Here is a 20141-nt window from a genome sequence, read left to right on the forward strand (position 1 = left end):
AGGTAAGAGTGGAGGGAATGTGTCCACTCCAAGAGCTGGTGAGGTAAAGTCTATAGGAGCTGAAGCAGTCTATGCCCGAAACTCCTGAAACCAACTGGCCAGGGCTCCCTTCTGGGACAGAGCTTGACGCTAAGAAAAAACTGCTGGGGGTGAAATTACAACTGAGCAGAATGGAAGCAAGAGAGAAAAAGAAGAGTTCAGACAAAAGTGGGAGAGCAAAACAGGAACCAGGAAATCTGAAAGCTGGCCACTGGGTGCCTGGGTGGCTCAGTTGGTAAAGTGTCTGCCTTTGGCTTGGGTCATGATCTCAGGGTCCTGGGATCAAGTCCCTGCATCGGGCTTCCTGCTTAGAGGGGAGTCTGCATCTCCTTCTCCCTCTGCTGTTCTCTCTCTCTTTCTCCCTCAAATAAGTAAGTAAATAAATAAATAAATAAATAAATAAATAAATAAATAAATAAATAAAATCTTTAAAAAGAAAGAAAGCTGGCCACTAGTTTTTGAACACTACCGAAAAACAATTAAAAAGGAGGGGCAGCCCAGGTGGTTCAGTGGTTTAGCACCGCCTTCAGCCCAGGGCGTGATCCTGGACTCCTGGGATGGGATCAAGTCCCACGTCAGGCTCCCTGCATGGAGCCTGCTTCTCCCTCTGCCTGTGTCTCTGCCTCTCTCTCTCTCTCTGTCTCTCATGAATAAACAAATCTTAAAAAAAAAAAAAAACAATTGAAAAGGAATCTGAGAGGTTAGAAAGTCATTTTGAACCTCACCTCCTTCTAAAAGTATAGAAAAGTTTTAAAAAGTTCAAACTTTTTATTTTAGAAAAGTTTAGAAAAGCTCACGTGTTTTCCAAAGGTGAGAAACAGAAAAGTACCAACATCAAACCCATAGGAAATCTTTGTAAGGAAAAAGAATAAGGACAGAATAACACCGTTAGGGACAATGAGATCATGTCAAGAAACAAGATCAAAACAAGCCCACTGCAAAACAAGGTAAAAGACACTAGAAAAATTATGGAAGTCATGAAAGTAGAACACATTAGAAAATTAGAAAAATTCAGAAATCTTTTGATAGAATTCAGGGAGGAATTAGAAATAAAAGAAAAAAATCATTTCAGAATGAAACGTAACTAAAAAGGAATTTAAGAGCAAATAAATTTAACAGTTAATGCCTTAATAGAAATAAAAGGCAAAAAAGTAAAACTATTAAATAAAAAGGAAAAAGGGATTTTTTTTAAACTTTCAAGATAAAGGGATGAATATTTGGTATAGATGGTAAGGATGTATACATATAATAGGAATCCCTGAAGAAAAATCCAAGACAAGAGATCAATACTAAAAAACTTCAATTAAAGAAAACTTTCCTGCAATAAAAGACATAAAACTACATTTTGAGGAGTGCCTGGGTAGCACAGTCAGTTAAGCAGCTGACTCTTGATTTCAGCTCAGGTCATGATCTTGGAGTCCTGGGATGGAGCCCTGCATTTGGCTCTGAGCTCAGCGGGGAGCCTGCTTGAGATTCTCTCCCTCTGTCCCTCCCCCTACTCATGTGCAAGCTCTCTCTCTCAAACAATCTTTAAAAGACAAAAACTACATTTTGAGACAGCATACTTGAGAATACTGCTCACAGTGTTCAATAACAAGACATAGTCTACTCAAATTACTGAATTTAAGAAAAAAAGAAAAAAAAATGTTTCAGTCATCCAGGAAAAAAGGGAAATAAAATTTTGCTTCCACAAGCCCTTCCTAAAGAATCTAAATAGAGAATGAGCTTCAGACAAAATTGCTGAGAGACTGATCAACATAAAGACTGCTGGTTAGCTTAAATATATTGTTATTTGTAGAACTATAATTAAATAAGGTTTTTTTAATATAAATTTTTAGAAGGGAAAGAATATAGTGTGAAATGATGCTGTAAAGAATGCTGGTAATTCTCTTGCTTGCCAGGTTTTGAGAATGGAAGAAGGCACCAGGGAAGGCGTATTGCTGACTACTCAATAGCTATTCCCTTCTCCCTTCTTCTCAGTGGTAGAGCCCATCTTCTGTGAGAAACTAGAAATGTTTGCCATTTGATTTCCAAGCCCTTCTTGCTTCTGGAGGTAGCCACATGACCTAGATTTCTACAATGAGATGTAAAAGTGAGTCTGCTGGGAGAGTTTCTGGAAGATTTCCTTTCCTGATAAAATGTAAGAGTCAGGCAAGGAGAGCGCTCCCTCCAATGTTCCTCCCCTTTTCCTTGATCTTGCTTAAGAATTGGATGCTTGGAGCCAGAGCCTGTCTTACAAGTATGAGGCAATAAGCCTTGGGATGAAAAAAAACTTTCTATTCAGCGCCCCCTACCATATACATACCTCTAAGAGAATCTGCCCTTACCTACAGCTAAACCCAGAAAGGATTTGGGGAAGTATGTAAGGAGCCTGGTACTTGATGACATTTTTGAGCCACTGAATAAACCCTGGGAGCGTCTATCTGGAAACTTCTTGTTATGGGAGATAATTGTTTTGTTGTTGTTGTTGTTGTTAGGCTACTCTTAGGTCTTCTTACTTCCAGCTGAAAGCATTCTCAGTGACTCAGAATTCAAATACACAAGCAAGGTCAAAAGACTACGAAAGAGTAATAAGGCCTTGATGACAGACACTTCCTGAGCCTTAAATCAGCTAACCCTAAATCCATCTGCATCCATGTGTTCCTTAGTTATGAGAGTCAGTCAGTTCCCACTTTTGCTTGCTAGTTCTGAGTTAGAAATGTTATCCAAAGCCAACTTGCACACTTAGGCTTATATGTTTATAGCCAATACAAGCATAACTGAAGATTAGAGCCTCCTCCACCACACATGACCTTCTAAGAGGATCTGCTTTTACCTATGGCTAAAACCAATTAATCTGTACCATCCCCCATTCCCCTTGCCAGAGCTTATGGATATGTGGTTCTCTCTAGAGGACAGGCTGAATCAATCATACTCCTCATCTCAAAAATTTGAAATAAGTCAGTCACATATATAGGAAAACTTAACTAAAAGATCACATAGAGTCAAGGATGGAGTTGGTACCATAGAGAGTCATTTGGAAGCAAGTTATAAGGGAGCAGAAAGATCAAAGGAAACAGAGATAGCTAGTTTTAGGGAATTCCCTAATTCACTAGTTTAGTGAATTAGGGAAACTGGGAAGCAACAGAGAGAGAAGTAGAGATAAAAGGATAGGCAGCAATTTGAGACGCAAGGCTCCTGACTTTCTAGTTTCCATTTCAGTGAAGCGTGGTGCTGCTACATCTTTGCTGCCTTTGAATTTGGTAACTTTCTGGTTTGTGAGCTCCTAAACACAAGATGAGGTTGAAGAACTGTGATTCAAGGTGCCAAGACCTACAGGAACACTCAAGCAATATGGTGCAGTACAGTCGATTTATGTGTGATTCTGAGCAATGGAAAGAAAACCTGGTATATGTATTTTTTAACCTGGTATATTTTTAATGCAACTTGGTGACTGTAATATCCCAACAAAGCAAAACAGAAATCGCTAATTAACTTCATAGCCAACGTAAGAGTAAAGTAAAGCTTGCTTATGATAAGAAGTTTGGTATCAACTAAATCAAAGAAACATAAAAGTCAACTGGAGCTGCATTTTTTAAAAGATTTATTTATCTATTTATTCATGAGAAACAGAGAGAGAGAGAGAGAGAGAGAGAGGCAGAGACACAGGCAGAGGGAGAAGCAGGCTCCATGCAGGGAGCCCGATGCAGGACTTGATCCCGGGTCTCCAGGATAACATCCTGGGCTGAAGGCAGGCGCTAAACCACTGAGCCACCCAGGCGTCCCTGGAGCTGCATTTTTAAGTACTGACCTAACTGTGAAAAACCAAATAATATAGACCTTTACTGTAGGTTTCCTTGAATGGGTTGCTCAGACATTTTACCTAGAGTAGCAAAGTTTCTTGTCAGACATATTTATACAACTTTTCATCTCTTGAGAATTTCTTATTCACAGGATGGCAAGAAAAAGTCTTTCTTCTCCTTCATCTATGAATCCGCTCACTGTTATACTGGTTACCTCTATTCTTCCTCTTGTTGGTCATACTGCTCATACCTCACACTGCCAAAACACCCTCCCTGCCACATGCAGCCCCCTGGCAAAAAAAAAAAAATAGTAATGACAGTTTCCTTCTCTGCATTATATCTCTCAGATAACTTCAACACCATCTCAACCAAAATATACACAAAAGAGTTTATGGGGCAATCCTTTGTTCCTTCTCAATGTAACACAAATATCAAAAAGATACACTGATCTTGGTAAAGTTAATGTAAGACCTTTAAATTCCTGAACTTGACGCCTGCCAGATGAGAAAAATCATTATCTGATTGTGATTTCCCAGTTTTAAACTGCAGAAAATCCCTGATAAGATTGTAAGGCCATCAGGTAACAATACTGATCATCTCTTTTTGGGTACAAAATGTTCTAGTACTAAGACCGTTCTCTGGAAAATGTTGGAGAATGCAGCCTAAGACTGCAGAATATGCTGCAACTGTTTTGTTAGTAATAGATTGGGTCTTCTTCTAGGGACCAAAATCTAGTCAGTGTGTAAGTTTCTACTGTAAGGGGCTGATTTCTCATATTTTTGTGTATATATAAAGGCACTGAAATTGTTTTGTAATTTGGTTAAAATGCCATACAAATTTTGCCTCATATAGGATTTCTCAGATAGATGTACATTTCGTAAAAATTATTAGTTGTGTTTTAACTGCTAGATATTTGCTTTTATTAAATACTATACCGTTTTCATTAAAAAGAAAAAACTTGGGGATCCCTGGGTGGCGCAGCGGTTTAGCGCCTGCCTTTGGCCCAGGGCGCGATCCGGGAGACCCTGGATCGAATCCCACATCGGGCTCCCGATGCATGGAGCCTGCTTCTCCCTCTGCCTGTGTCTCTGCCTCTCTCTCTCTCTCTCTGTGACTATCATAAATAAATAAAAATTAAAAAATAAATAAATAAATAAAAAACTTATGAAAAACGTTAAATCAGAACTTTGGTTCTGGTTCTTCCATGAACCATTACTCTGATTTTCTGTGCTAATCTTTTTTTTCCCTTCAAATTTTGATATTGAAAAAACTCAAATATGTAGAAAAGTTTAAAAGTATTACAAACTCCTTTATCCATCCACTTTGATTCAATAATTATTGACATTTTGCCACATTACTTTGTTTTTCCTTCTCTCTATCCCCTAAAACATTTGAAAATAAGATTACAAGCATCAGGACATTTTACCTCAAATACATCAGTCATGGTGCTCTTTTAAAAGTAGAAGGGACAACCCAAGACACTGCAGGTAAACATTTTTTACTTTCATTAGAATTTAGAATAAAAGTTTTAAGGTTTTTGTTTATTTTGCCGATCAAAAGAAAATACTACAGCATACCAAGATATAAATTAGTATAAAATTAGAGAATAATGTGAAATATCTCATTCGTCTCGTCTTTAATACTAGTAACAATAAGAAGTTACTATCTGTTGCATGTATCACTATGTGCTGAGCACTATGCTTGACAATTTACCTCTTTTAATCCTGCAAGTTAAGTGACTTTGTTATTCCCATTTTACAGGTTAGCAAACTAATGTGTTTGGTTCCAGAGCCCTTTCTCTTTCCATTGTACCATGTAAAACAAATATCAGTAGTCTGTATTAATTAACATAGATCCATGTGAGAAAATAATGTGCCCCAACTGGTGTATTCTGTAAAAGACATGGGCTCCTTTCAATGAACCTTTTTCTCCCTTGTCATCTATTTCCTAAAATTGACTTCATGTCTTTTAATCATCTTAATGAAAACGCTAGTTGAATCAAGGGGCAGGGGGAGTACCTACATGTCAGATGTGACTGAATACATGTAATGATTTTGTTTATAACTGAGTTAGTATTCCAAATAAAGGAAATGTGAAGATGTATTTCCTTCCTGATGGTTAACAAGTTTGAGGACTGATAACCAGTAATAACTGGTAACCATAATGGCTCAATAATATTAATGGATTATCCTATATGAAATGAAAAAGAGTTGTATGAAATAAAGCAAATATCAAATGAGCAGAGTTCTTCAACCAAGTACAAAATTAACTTAGAAATCAAATTTAACAGGAACAAAATGCCATTACATTAGAGAAAAGCCTCACAGAGCCTGGATGAACCAGAGGAAGGACAATGCACTCACTCACATTCTTTCATACACCTCTCATTCCACTCAGTTGCATGCATACACATACACACAGACACATGCATGAGTGAGCAAAGACACATACCCACACTTCTAACCCCTGCCCCCAATACCTGTGTGTACTACCCAGGTTACAGCTGTTCCATCTATACCCAAGGCTTGACTTGATGGCCCATGCCATTGGCACTCTGCACATGCCCTTCCCCCTCCTTCCACTCTTCCTACCCCCCTGCCTAAGTCTCCTTACTTAAATACCTTCAGAATACAAGGAGTCCCAGGGGGTCTTCAGGTCTGTAGACTGCATTACCTTCAGGGCAAGGTATGTAGAGGAGGCAGAAATGGAAACCAGTGAGGGTTCAGACCAGATTGAGAATGTCTAATTACACAGATAGGAACTGGGAATTCCTACATCTAGCCCCCTGCCCAATCCAGAATACCTTCAGGACAGAGGCCTTGACAGATTGCAGGCCCCCAGTTAGAATCTGGATCATATTTTCAATACATGGCTCATGGGACAGCTGGCCACAATTGTCAAAGACCAGCTGGGCTGAGAGAAAAGGTTTCTGCCTTGGGGCCTGTAAAGAATGGTCAGGAGAGGTCGTGGGGCTACATGTCAGTATCTGCTGCCGGCCACCTGGCCTTGACTGCCTGCCCACCTCCACACATGCCACCCACCACCTCACTTGTAGGATGTTGGCCACAAAGGAGGTTATCTCCTCCTCTATGATAGACACAAGGCTCTGGCAAATCATGTAGTCTACTAGGCGGGCCAAATGTCCCAGCCGCAGCAACCAGGACTCTGCCTGCTTCAGCTTCTGCTCCAGCTGCTGGCACTGTACCCTCTGAAGATATACGGAGCGCTGGTCTGTCCTGATCCTCTTGCAGTTTTTCACTCGCTCCTGTAGGCCCTGTTGCATGTGATACGTATCCTCGTGAACCTGTCGGAACAGAGAATGGACAACTAACTGAAGGGGGATGGAGAACAAACTGGCCACCCACTGGCCTGTGTAAAACTCTCAGATCTCAGAGCCTGAAAACTAGTACCTAGATATACACGTGGAGGGATGTTTTTTAGATCAGCCCCTGAAATCTTTTAGTGCCTAGAGAAGATGTAAAATGGAGAACACACATTGAGAGGCTACACTGCTAATTTGATAAGCTAGGCCTGTGTATCAAAAGCCCCCAGGGTAGAACTCAAATAGAAAATTTATGCATGTGTCAACGGAGAGGTTCACAATGCAGAAATCACACAGAGAAAGAGAAGGATTGGCTAAGTAAGGCCCAGCAATAATTCCAGGACATGGATTCCAATCAGTAGGCCTGGGAGGCATGGCCTGCTGACTAGCATAATACTCCTTATGTGACAGTGGAAGCTGTCTCGGCACTGACACTTTCTATCAGGGGTGGGGAATGTGGGATAAAAGTCTAAGAGCCTCTTTGTGGGTCCTTCTCATATCTGGGAGGCTTCTGAGCCTACATGGGCTGCTAAGAGTTGCCACCTCTCTGGACTTGTCCTGTTGAAGAACAGAGAGGAGGGTACCTGGGCGGCTCAGGGGTTGAGCGTCTGCCTTTGGCTCTGGTCATGAACCCAGGGTCCTGAGATTGAGTCCCATACTGAGCTCCCCACAAGGAGCCTGCGTCTCCCTTTGCCTGTGTCTCTGCCTCTCTCTCTGTGTCTCTCATGAATAAATAAATAAAATCTTAAAAAGAAGAAGAAGAAGAAGAACAACAACAACAACAACAGAGGGGAGACACCAGGAAGATATGGTTGGCCAGATGGACCTACTGTCCCTGATGCTCTCCTGTCCTTTCTGATGTTTGGTAGAGCCTGTGATTAGAACTGGGGCACGTGGATTATATTCTACTCATTCTGAGTTCAAATCCTAGTCTTCTGAAATCCAGACATAAGGCACTTGAGGACTACACTATACATCATGCACAAACTTGCCCTCTGACTTGCTTCCATGCTCTAGAAATACCCTCCATACTCAGTGCTTCCCACTTCATAGCCCTTAGTCCAGTGCATCACCACTATCTGCTTACTCATGTGACTCTTCCACTACACTGTAAATTCTTTGAGGAAGAGGCCTCTGGCACATGTTCTTTCATTTCTCTTTGCTTAACACAGTGTCTGGTACAGGTAGTTCCACAGCAACTGTTTATAAAAAGAATGTATCACTCACACTGAAAGGGCTTATGAGTGCCAGTTAGGATAAAACCATACAAACAACAACAATAATTGACGGATATAATCAGTATACATTTTTAAAACCTCAGCACGAAGGGGCAATATCTTCAAAGTTCTGAGGAAATTTTTTAAACCTGGAATTCTGTATCTAGCCACAGTATATTATAGAAGTTTTGGAGATGAATAAAGACATTTTAAGATATACAAAGACTCCAAAAATTTAGCATACACAGATTCTCTCTGTAAAAAACAAACAAAACAAACAAACAAACAAAAAAACACATCAACAGTGTATTTCTGAGAAAGGAAAATGAATATCAGAAGTACAAGAAGCTTTGATGAGCAAAGACATTTGTAAAACATATTTTCAAGTCTAAATGAGTAGGCCGGGAAACAAGAATGTTCACAACAATTCAGAATTAAATTCTAGGAAATCTTAACATAAGCATACTAGGAGAGGTGGAGGCTAAGGAAAGGAAGAGAGGTGAGAAAGGAAGCCAGAAGAGTGGTAAGGTTCTTATTTTGCTTGGGAGAAAGACATGGACGAAAATCTACACTTGACATTCATTCACTCAAAACACTCACTGAGGGATCCCTGGGTGGCGCAGCAGTTTAGCGCCTGCCTTTGGCCCAGGGCGCGATCCTGGAGACCCGGGATCGAATCCCACATCGGGCTCCCGGTGCATGGAGCCTGCTTCTCCCTCTGCCTGTGTCTCTGCCTCTCTCTCTCTCTCTCTCTGTGACTACCATAAATAAATAAAAATTTAAAAAAAAATTAAAAAAAAAAAAACACTCACTGAGCTCCTACTATATGGCATAACTTGTAATGAGCACTAGAGGTAGAGCAGTGAATGAAACAAATAAAAATCCCTATACTTTTGGAGGTGGGGGTGGGGTGGGAGAAATACAATAAACTTAATAAATAAGTAATGTATATTGTATGTAAAAAGATGATAAGGGCTATAGGGAAAAAAAACACAGAGTAGGGAAAAGAGATCAGGTATGTTGGTCATAGTGGGCGTTTACAATTAAGAGTTTTTAGAAAAAGAGATGAAAAAAACGTTGTTATAAAAATGTAAGTGGAGCAAGGTCACCTGGGTTACTCAGGGGTTGAGCGTCTGCCTTTGGCTCAGGTCATGATCCCCGGGTTCTGGGATCCAGTCCCACATCAGGATCCCCACAGGGAGCCTGCTTCTCTGCCTATGTTTCTGCCTCTCTCTGTGTCTGTCTCATGAGTAAATAAATAAGATCTTTAAAAAAAATGTAAGTGGAACAGCTACACCTGTTGGGCAGGTGTATAAACATCGTACATATGCATTAGTTTAAATATCTTATATATGCAGTATAGTTTAAGCAAGTAAAAGATTTATTGATTTATTTAATGCAATAAGAAATCCGTGGATGGCATATTGGCCCAACAGTATCAATCAGAACAAAGCTCTTTTTATGGTCCTTCTCCTCCATCTTTTTAAATATGACTTTTGTCCTTTTGTGGTGTGAGTTTCATAGCTTCTCTAACACCAGAAATTTCATCCAAGGGTCAGGCAATAAGACAAAAGTAAATGCCCAAAAAGACATTCCAATTAGATATCTGCCTCTTTTTAAAAGTTTTCACGGTGACTTTCACTTATGTTTCATTGCCCAGAACTGAGTTACATGGCTTCCTCCAGCTTCCAGTCTACAAAAAGAAACAAAGTCAAGATTCTAAAACTAAGGAGAATCAATAGGCATTGAGGGGTTCCTGGGTGACCATGAGAGAAATGAAACGTCTAACATTGAAACAATTAGATGACAACAAAAACATAAGCAATCCAACAAACGACAAGAAACATAAGGAAGAATTAACCAGAAATCATAGAAAGTAGAAAACACCAAAATAAGATGGGGAAAAATAGGGCAGCCCGGGTAGCTCAGCAGTTTAGCGCCACCTCTAACCAAAGGCCTGATCCTGGAGGCCAAGGGCCTGATCCTGGAGGCCCAGAATCGAGTTCCACATCAGGCTCCCTGCATGGAGCCTGCTTCTCCCTCTGCCTGTGTCTCTGCCTCTCTCTGCGTGTCTCTCATGAATAAATAAATAAAATCTTAAAAAAAAAAAAAGATGGGAAAAACAAGTCAAGCCTATCAGTAATCATAATAAATGAGATAAACCTATTGCAAGACATAGACTCTCAGACTAAATGTTTTCCAACTATTTTTAAAAGATCCACATAAAATAACAAAGGTTGAAACAAAGAGATGTAGCAAAAACTTGATACTGCTAACATCAAACAAAAGAGAACTCTACTAGAAAAGAAATAACAAGAATGAAGACCTTTTCATAACAATAAAGTCACCAAAAAATATCTTTATGAACCTGCATGCACAATAACATGATTTTGAAATACATGTTGCAAAGCGAAAGAATATCAAGGAGTAATTAACAAATCTATAGTTACAGGAGGGCATTTTAACATGTATTTCTCTGAAACTGAAAGATAAAGTAGATAAGAAAAGTTATTGTGGCTGTAGAATATTTGCATAAAAGGATGAATGAACTTGATCTAATATAATTTTCTTAGACTAGGTTCCCCAGATCAGGAATTTAGGAAAATGTGGTTTATTGGAGGAATGATCTTCAGGAAACAAACATCTAAGGGAGAGAGGGAAGCAAAACAGAAAAGGGGAAATTGCCCAGAAAAAGGCTAAGGCTTTTCTTGGTCTGATGTGGTGAGAGAAGCAGCTTTGGAATGAAGACCTTATTGAAGAGCTGTCCCACTAAGAGACAAGGAACTAAAAAGCAGGCAGAGAAATTGTAACGTATGAAACAGGCTAAGGAGGAATGACCACTAAATGCAATGATTCTAAATCCTGAAGCAAGAAAAAAAAATAGTAATAAAGGACATTCTTGGAATAATTTGCAGATTTTTAACAAGGACTGTGGGTTAGATAACAAAATTGTATCAAAGTGAAATTTCCTATTTTTTGAGCATTAGACTAGAGTTATGGGAAAAAAAAATGTCCTTGCTCTTCAGAGAAACACACTAGCATATTTAAGGGTAGAGGAACTCAGTATCTCCAACCTAAAACTCTCAAATGGTTCAGGAAAACAATGTATTCATTCAGAGAGAAAGAAAAAGCATAAATGATAAATGAGACAAACTATCTAGGTAAAAAGTAGATGAGAGTTTATTATACTATCCTTGCAACTCTCCTAATATATTTGAATTTACATCGAAATAAAAAGTTATATAGGAGAGAAAGAAAATGGGTTTATCCCAATAATACAGAGGTTGTCTAACACTGACAGTTCACCATATTAGACTAAAGGAGAATAATTCTCATCATTTAAATAGAAGCAGAAAAACAATCACTGGACAAATTTCAAGATCTATTCATGATAAAACCTCTTAGCACACAAAAAATTGATGGAAACATCCTTAAAAATTGATAAAGGTTATCCACCAAATGCTCACATTTTATATCATTATTTATTTAATGTTTCAAATCTATTTTAGTTATTTAGTAATGCTACAATTTAATGGGCAGCAGCATGCTTTTATTGAGCACAGAGTACAAGCCTGCTTCTGTAACAATTCAGTTACCAGTTGGGATGATGACCCATCCTCCCTTCCCCTATATCACCCCCCCTTTCTGGGGTGACTGCCAACAGGGACAAGTTCCACTCCATTCCACACAGCAGCATAGGAAGTGGCTCTACATTCTACCTTTGCTCGTCTTTTCATTCTTTCTATGGTGCTTTTTAAAAAGTTAATTTTAATATAGACAAATATCTTGACTCTTTTATGGTTTACATTTTTATATTTTGTTTAAGAAGCCCTGAGATAATAAAAATGTTACATTGTCTTCTTAAGGCTTTTTAAAAAAATATTTTATTTATTTATTTATTTATGAGAGAGAGAGAGAGAATGAGATTGAGAGAGAGAGAGAGAGGCAGAGACACAGGCAGAGGGAGAAGCAGGCTCCATGCAGGGAGCCTGATGTGGGACTCGATCCCGGGACTCCAGGATCACGCCCCGGGCTGAAGGCAGGTGCCAAACTGCTGAGCCACCCAGGGATCCCTGAAGGCTTTCTGGATTTTCTTTTCACGCTTATGTCTTTTATCCATCATGAATCAATTTTTGTGTATGGTGTAGCAACTATTAGAAACAATAATATATTTTTTAAACACTTTATTTATTTATTTATGATAGACGAGAGAGAGAGAAAGAGAGAGAGAGGAGAAACACAGGAGGAGGGAGAAGCAGGCTCCATGCCGGGAGCCCGACGTGAGACTTGATCCCAGGACTCCAGGATTGCGCCCTGGGCCAAAGGCAGGCACCAAACCACTGAGCCACCCAGAGATCCCAGAAACAATAATATTTTAAAACATTTATAATAGCAACAAAAAATATCAAATATCTAGTAATAAATTTAATGAGATATGTTCAAGACCTCTACAGGAAATCTATAAAACCTTAGTAGAAGAAACTAAAGAAATCAAAATAAATGAAGAAATCCGTGTTTATGACTTGGAAATCAAAATATTATTAAGATATCAATTCTCCTTCAAATTGACCTACAAATTTAAAGCAAAGTAATAGGGGCACCAAGGTGGCTCAGTGGGTGAAGCAGCTGCCTTCGGCTCAAGTCATGATCCCAGGGTCCCAAGATAGAGCCCCATTCGGGCTTCCTGTTTATCAGCGAGCCTGCTTCTCCCTCTGCCCACCACTCCCTCTACTTGTGTGTGTGTGTTCTGTCAAATAAATAAATAAAATCTTAAAAAAAAAAAGCAAGGCAATAAAAAAATCCCAGCAAAATTATTTTGTGGAAATTAATAAGCCGATTCTAAACTTAATATGGAAATTTAAAGAACCTAGCATAGCCAGGGAAATCTTGTGTAATAAAAAGTAATAGGACTTATAATACCAGATATCAAGACATACCATAAAGCTACAATAATTAAGATGATGTGACACTGACAAAAAGACATCTGCAACAATGTGGATGGAACTAGAGGGAATTATGCTAAGCGAAATAAGTCAGAGAAAGACAAGTACCATATGATTCCAATCATGTGGAATTTAAGAAACAAAAAGAGATCATAGGAGAAGGGAAGGAAAAATGAAATAAGATGAAAAGAGAGAGGGAGGTAAACCATAAGAGTCTCTTAACTCTAGAAAATAAACAGAGTTGCTGGAGGAGAGATGGGTGGGGGGATGGGGTAACTGGGTGATGGACATTAGGGAGGGCATGTGATGTAATGAGTACTGTGTGCTATATGCAACTGATGAATCACTAAATTTTACCCCTGAAATTATTAATAAGTGTATGTTAACTAAATTGAATTTAAATTGAAATAATTTTTAAAAAGACAGATAAAAAAAAGACAGATAAATAGATTAATGGGACAGAAGAGAGTCTAGAAACAGATCCACACATATAGTCTTTTATTTAAGAAGACACTATTGTAATTAAGTGAGTAAAGGATAGTTTTTTCAATAAATGGGAAAAATAAAACTTGATTCTTACCTCACACCATACATAAAAATTAATTTGAAATGTACCAAAAACCTAATGTGAAAGAAAAGATAATAAAAGTTCTAGAAGAAAACAGGAAAATATCTACATGACTTTGGAGTGGGCAAAGATTCCTTAAACCAGGACTCAAAAGCACCACTCAGAAAAGATTGATAAAATGAACTTCAAATAAATTAAGAACTGTTAATCAAAAGATAACATTAAAGTAGGAAAAGAGCAGGCCACAGACTGGGAGAAAATATCTATAATACATATATTTGATATGGGACTCATCTAGAATATATTAAGAACTCCTACATATTAATAGGAAAAAAGATAACCCAATTAAAAATGAGCAAGAGAATTAAGACACTTCACAGAAGTGGGTACCAAAACAACCAATATACATGAAAAGACGCTTAACAACCTTGGTGATCATAGAAATACAAATTAAAACTACTGTGAGATACCACTGTATGACAGTATGGCTAAAATCAAAACCCCTGGCAATACCAAATGTTTATGAGAACATAGGGCAACTGGAAATCTCCTACATTGGTGAATATAAACCTGGTAAAACCATTCTAGAAAACTGTCTGGTACGGCAAAACATATATATTATTCCAGAAATTTTACTCCTGGAATACATACTCCAAACTAATGGATGCTTATGTCCATCAAGACATGTCCAAGAATGTTCTTATCAGCATTACCCATGATGGCAAAAACTGGAACAAACTCCAATGTCCATCAATAGAAGAATAAATTGTGGTACATTCATAGAGGGAAATATTACATAGTATACAAAAAAGTGAACCACTGTTACCTAGAAGATTATGGATAAATCCCACTAACAAAATGTTGACTGGGAAAAAAAAGCCAGACATGCTGATTTCATTTATATGTAACTCAAAATCAGACTAAATGAATCTATGGTGACAGAAATGAGAGTAGTGGTTACCTTTGTGGGGTTATTGACAGGAGAAGTACCAGGGAGCTTGCTGAGGTGCTGGAAATATTCTATATCTTTATCTGGGTGGTGGTTACATGGATATATATATATATATACAAATATTTCAACAAACTGAACACTTAAAATTTGTTTTCCTTAGTGCATGTAAATTATACCTTAATTAACAAAAACTACTGACCATTACAAAAATTATAGTTTTGTGACATTAAAACAAAGGTGGGATTTAGGAACCAGGAGATAGAGAAAGGCCATGGAACAGTTCACCCCCATATTCTGTCCCCTTGAGCTTAGTGCAATGGGAGGTCAGCCTTTTATTGTCTGGAGGCTAAAAGCCATCTTCCTGTATCAATCTACAGGGGGCCTTCTTTCCATTATTTCCCATGTTCACAAAATCTGGGTGGGCCCCTTCTCTCAGAACTAGACTAACTGCAGGTGGGGATCAACCAGAGAACTGTGAAAATATCCAGGCCCACCTGGCAGACAACAAACTATAGTGATGAAAACAAACACACACCAGGACCTCCAGGAACCCTAAGCGGGGGGCATGTCCCAGAAATGCAAAGTAGGCATAATTAGGAAGGACATATCACTGGGTGCTTCTAACAGCCACTAACAGCCACAGTGGCCTGCCAAAGGTTCAAGATAGGTTCAAAGATAAGCCCAGCAGCACAAAAGATCCAGATTTCAACTTTCAAATTCCCTAATGCCCCTGGCACAAACAACTGAAGAAAAATTATTGTTATGTTCCCTCCCTTCCTGCTCAAGGCCATGACCAACCCTTAGGGAAAAGGTTGAGTCCAAGCCTCTGCCCATCTATATAACTGATCCATCCACTCCGCTGTCCTGCTGGACAGGACAATGGCTCTGAGCCAAATGCAATATCCAGGCCACACATGGGATCCCAGGAGAAGCTTAAGCCAAGACGACGCTGGAATTCTGACAAGCTTACCTTGGAGAAAAGGTTCACAGTAAGTTGGAGCCTCTTACCAGTTGAAAGATGGATGTGCAGAGGTGCAGGCAGCGATGGAGCAGCCGCAGAGCCTTGTGGTTCTCCTTGGCTAGAGCCCGCTGTAGGTCCAGCAGCTTGTAGCTTCGATTGGGCTCTTGGGGAAGCCACGGTACAGAGCGCAGCTCCTGCAGAAGCCTGGGATCAAGGGCTAAGCTGGTCAGAGCCAGCATCTCATCCCTCTTACCTTTTTTTTTTTTTTTTTTTTAAGATTTTATTTATTTATTCATGAGAGACACAGAGAAAGGCAGAGACATAGGCAGAGGGAGAAGCAGGCTCCCTGCAAGGAGCCTGATGCAGACCTTGATCCCAGGACTCTGGGACCATAACCTGAGCTAAAGGCAGATGCTCAACCACTGAGCCACCCAGCTGCCCCCTTCAGCCCTCTTTCCTTGAACACCTTTGACCTCTTTCCAGCCTAGCCCACTTTAGAATAAGCAAAAGTTTAGAAAGATTATAATATTCCTAGTGACCTACAATAACAGCTTCCTTCCTCTTGATTGTTCTTTGGAAGAATTCAAGCTGAGGAAGTTGCTGGCTAGGGAATTCTTTGGGAAAGGTCTGGGATTTGTGCAAATGTTTGTACTAAGTGACCTTTCTGCTAGGAGAGGGTCAAATAGATCCCAAGGTCTGACTTAGAAGGAGAAACCACAGAGGCTTCTTCCTTAGAATAGAGGAAGCTAAGGGCCCTAAAAGTCTAGATGGACAGATGAGTTTTAGGATCAAAGGTGATGAACCTCCAACTTATCTAACATGGACTGAGCATCCCTGAGAAAAATCTGCCTCTGTTATCTACTCTCCCCACCCTCCCCCAAAACTGCACATCTCTAAAAATACCTCAAGCCAAAAGGCACCCAATAAGCAGAGGATGATCATAATGGGTGTCATTTTATTTAGAACCTATTTAGAGGCATTGGAGAAATCTTCATCCCTAGTTTTCATATCAGGAAATGAGGCTCAGAGAATAAAGTCCCTTGCTAGTATTCAAGATTTAAATTCAGATCTGTCCAGCCTCCAAGCCATCATGCTTTTAAGTATACCATGATAATTAGGCTAGACTAGAGGATTCCTAGAGTAAAGGTTGCAAACTGGTAGCCCATGGGTCAAATTCAGACTGAACATGCTTTCATATATTCCACTAAGAGTTGTCCAGCACACTGTTTTAATAAAAATCTGAGTTAATTAGGTAAAATTAAGACACTTTAAAACAAAATGTGGATTTCCAGGAAATCCTAAAAAAGATAAGGTGGCTGGCATGCTATACCCATATTCTCAGAGGCAACAGTGAACTGGAACTGAGTAGTGATTGTCCTATTTAGATGTAGTCTCCAGATTGCATTCCCCACACCCCCTAATGTCTTGCACCTAATACACTGCCTTTCTTCCAAAGCCTTTGTTTGGGCCCTGTAGATGTTTGAATTTACAACTTCTCTCACAGAAAATAATTAGAAGTGGCTAAGAAGTACAGGAAAAAGAAAAAAGTACTGAAAATAGGAATCACTAAGTCCCCCCCACTCCAAAAAAGAAAGAAAGAAAGAAAGAAAGAAGAAAGAAAGAAAGAAAGAAAGAAAGAAAGAAAGAAAGAAAGAAAGAAAGAAAGAAAGAAAGAAAGAAAGAAAAAGGGGATCCCTGGGTGGCGCAGCGGTTTGGCGCCTGCCTTTGGCCCAGGGCGCGATCCTGGAGACCCGGGATCGAATCCCACATCGGGCTCCCGGTGCATGGAGCCTGCTTCTCCCTCTGCCTGTGTCTCTGCCTCCCTCTCTCTCTCTGTGTGACTATCATAAATAAATAAAAATTAAAAAAAAAAAGAAAAAGAAAAAGAAAGAAAGAATCCAAGAGAGAAGAGAGTATGGAAAAAGCAAAGAATTTGAATTCAAACACCTGAGTTATATCCCCAGATGCAATACTTAATAATTGTATGATCTGGGGCAAGTTGATGTAGGAATACATAATTATATGAAGATATGCTTAGAATACATTATTCAGAAAAAAACTGGTTACTTAACAATATGTCAAGTATGACTAAATTTGTATATGTGATAGAAAAAAAGACTAACAAAATGTTTGTCTTGGTTATTTATATGTGGTCAGATTAAAGATTTTGTCCCTTTGTGTGTTTTTGTATTTTCCAAAATTTCTACAAGAACCATGTTACTACTTTTTGTAAAAATAATTTCAAAACATTTATTGACATTGTGTTTGCAGACCTTACCTGCTAATATGCAGAAGCCCAGCTCCAAAGTGGGGCACAGCCAAGAGCAGATGCTTCTCTAGGAAAGTTCGGCACCGCTGCAGTCCCTGTAACTTCACACTCCTCTTCCAACTACAAATCAGAGGGCAGTGATAACATGCTCTTGCTCCCTGCAACACTGGTCCCCAAATCCCAGACCATCATCACCTACCGAGCCAAGGCCTTGTATAAGAGGCAATATTTGAAGAATGGAATGAACTGGAGCTGCTGCCAGAGGACGGAGTGGCGGTGCCAGGTACCCAGCGTTATTGTCTCACTGCCCTCCACAGGATGTATGTGCAGGATCCCAAAGGGAGAGAAGATGTAGTGCTCAGGGTTCACCTTCTTTGGTGGCACCACGACCAGGTTATAGGGCCTTTTAAAAAGAGCTCTGATCAGCAGGAGCCCTGGGAACTTGTGCAGGCTTCAGGAAGGGACAAAAGAAGGTTGGAGATGGAAAACATGGAAGCAGAAATGAAGGCAGAGGAAGGTTGGAAGAGGGGAAACAGTAGAATGATGTTCAAACTAAAAAGAGGAAACAAATATTATTAAGAATAAATGGAAGCCAAGGGCACCTGGGTGGCAGAGTCGGTTAAGTGCCCGATTCTTGGTTTTGGCTCAGGTCCTGATCTCTGGGTTGAGATGGAGTCCAGCATCGAGCCTCAGCATGGGCTCTTTTCTCAATGTGGAGACCACTCGAGTTTCACTTTCCCTTTCCCTCTACCCCTCCCCTTGCTCATTCACTCATGTGCATGCCTGATCTCTTTCTTTCTCTCTCAAATAAATAAATAATTCTTTAAAAAAGAAGAAGAAGAAGAAGAAATGGAAGCCAAAGATAGAGAAGAAAAAAATAAAAAGGCACCTAGCCAGTTCTAAGGAGTTCATATCTCCAGATCCAGATACTTTACATCCCATCAAATCTAAGATTCCATTAATTGTAAGCTCCAGCATTTAAAAAAAAATTAAACAATAAAATTTAAAATGCTGCCAATGTGATACTTCATGAATTTGTATGATGCATCACAACTTCAGAGATGTTAAAATGTGAAAAAAAAGTACATCCTAGAAATGATAAAACACGTATATCTCTAGGTACTGAAATAACACAGAGAGATCTTTAGGGGGTGCTGTTTGGAGTAACTGAGGAACTGGGGAAAAGCAGGGGGCAACTAGAAGACTAGACACACGCAAATTAAGAGGAAAACTGTACCCTAGAGCACTGGACAAGTACCTCCAGAGTCATCTTAAAATCCTACTAAGTTCTCTTACTTCAGTGCAATGCATCTACATCCCAGACTAAATGCCATTTATATGGAATTACACAATAGTTGTATCTAGTTGCAGGAGACTAGTTAGCATAATGCTATGTTTGGGCACATTCAGTAGAGCATTTATAAGTTTTTATTTTACAGTTTTATTTTCATAACTTGGAACCAATAATATTTTTAAGCATTAAATATATTTTAGAATCCTTTAAAAGCTATTATGTCCCAGGTCCTACACCTATAATGTCTAAGAGATAAAATGGCCCTCTTCTATCTCTTCTCTCAATTTTCTAGAATATATTATTAAGCAAATGACTTAAGAGAACTTAGAGAGGTGCTTGGGTGGCTCAGTCAGTTAAGAATCCAATTCTTGATTTCAGCTCAGGTCATGATCTCAAGAATTGTGTGACCAAGCCCTATGTCAGGCTCTCAGCTTAGCAGAGAGTCTGCTTGAGGATCCTCTCTCTCTCCCTCTTCCTCTATGCCTCCCCTGGCTCACACTCTCTCATGTACCCTCTCTCTCTCCCAAAATAAATAAATAAAATCTATTAAAAAAAAAAAAAAAAAGCATTTAGGGCTCCTGGCTCAGTCGGTTAAGTGTCTGCCTTTTTTTTTTTTAAGATTTTATTTATTTATCCATGAGAGACACACACATGAGAGAGAGAGAGAGAGAGAGAGAGGCAGAGACACAGGCAGAGGGAGAAGCAGGCTCCATTCAGGGAGCCCAATGTGGGACTCAATCCCAGGTCTCCAGGACCACGCCCTGGGCTGAAGGCAGATGCTAAACTGCTGAGCC

At 39.5% G+C, this 20141-nt stretch overlaps 1 protein-coding gene across 1 annotated transcript in view; it reads right to left on the reverse strand.

The window, feature by feature from the left end:
• Positions 1–20141, reverse strand: part of DNHD1 (dynein heavy chain domain 1) — an 80137-nt gene that overhangs the window by 49574 nt on the left and 10422 nt on the right. The window contains 6 exon segments of the mRNA XM_072794249.1: positions 6443–6494; positions 6625–6762; positions 6871–7125; positions 15832–15988; positions 18063–18173; positions 18253–18456. Coding sequence (XP_072650350.1) covers positions 6443–6494; positions 6625–6762; positions 6871–7125; positions 15832–15988; positions 18063–18173; positions 18253–18456 — 917 coding nt within the window.

Source organism: Canis lupus, chromosome 23, assembly GCF_048164855.1.
Source record: "Canis lupus baileyi chromosome 23, mCanLup2.hap1, whole genome shotgun sequence".
Lineage (NCBI taxonomy): Eukaryota > Metazoa > Chordata > Mammalia > Carnivora > Canidae > Canis > Canis lupus.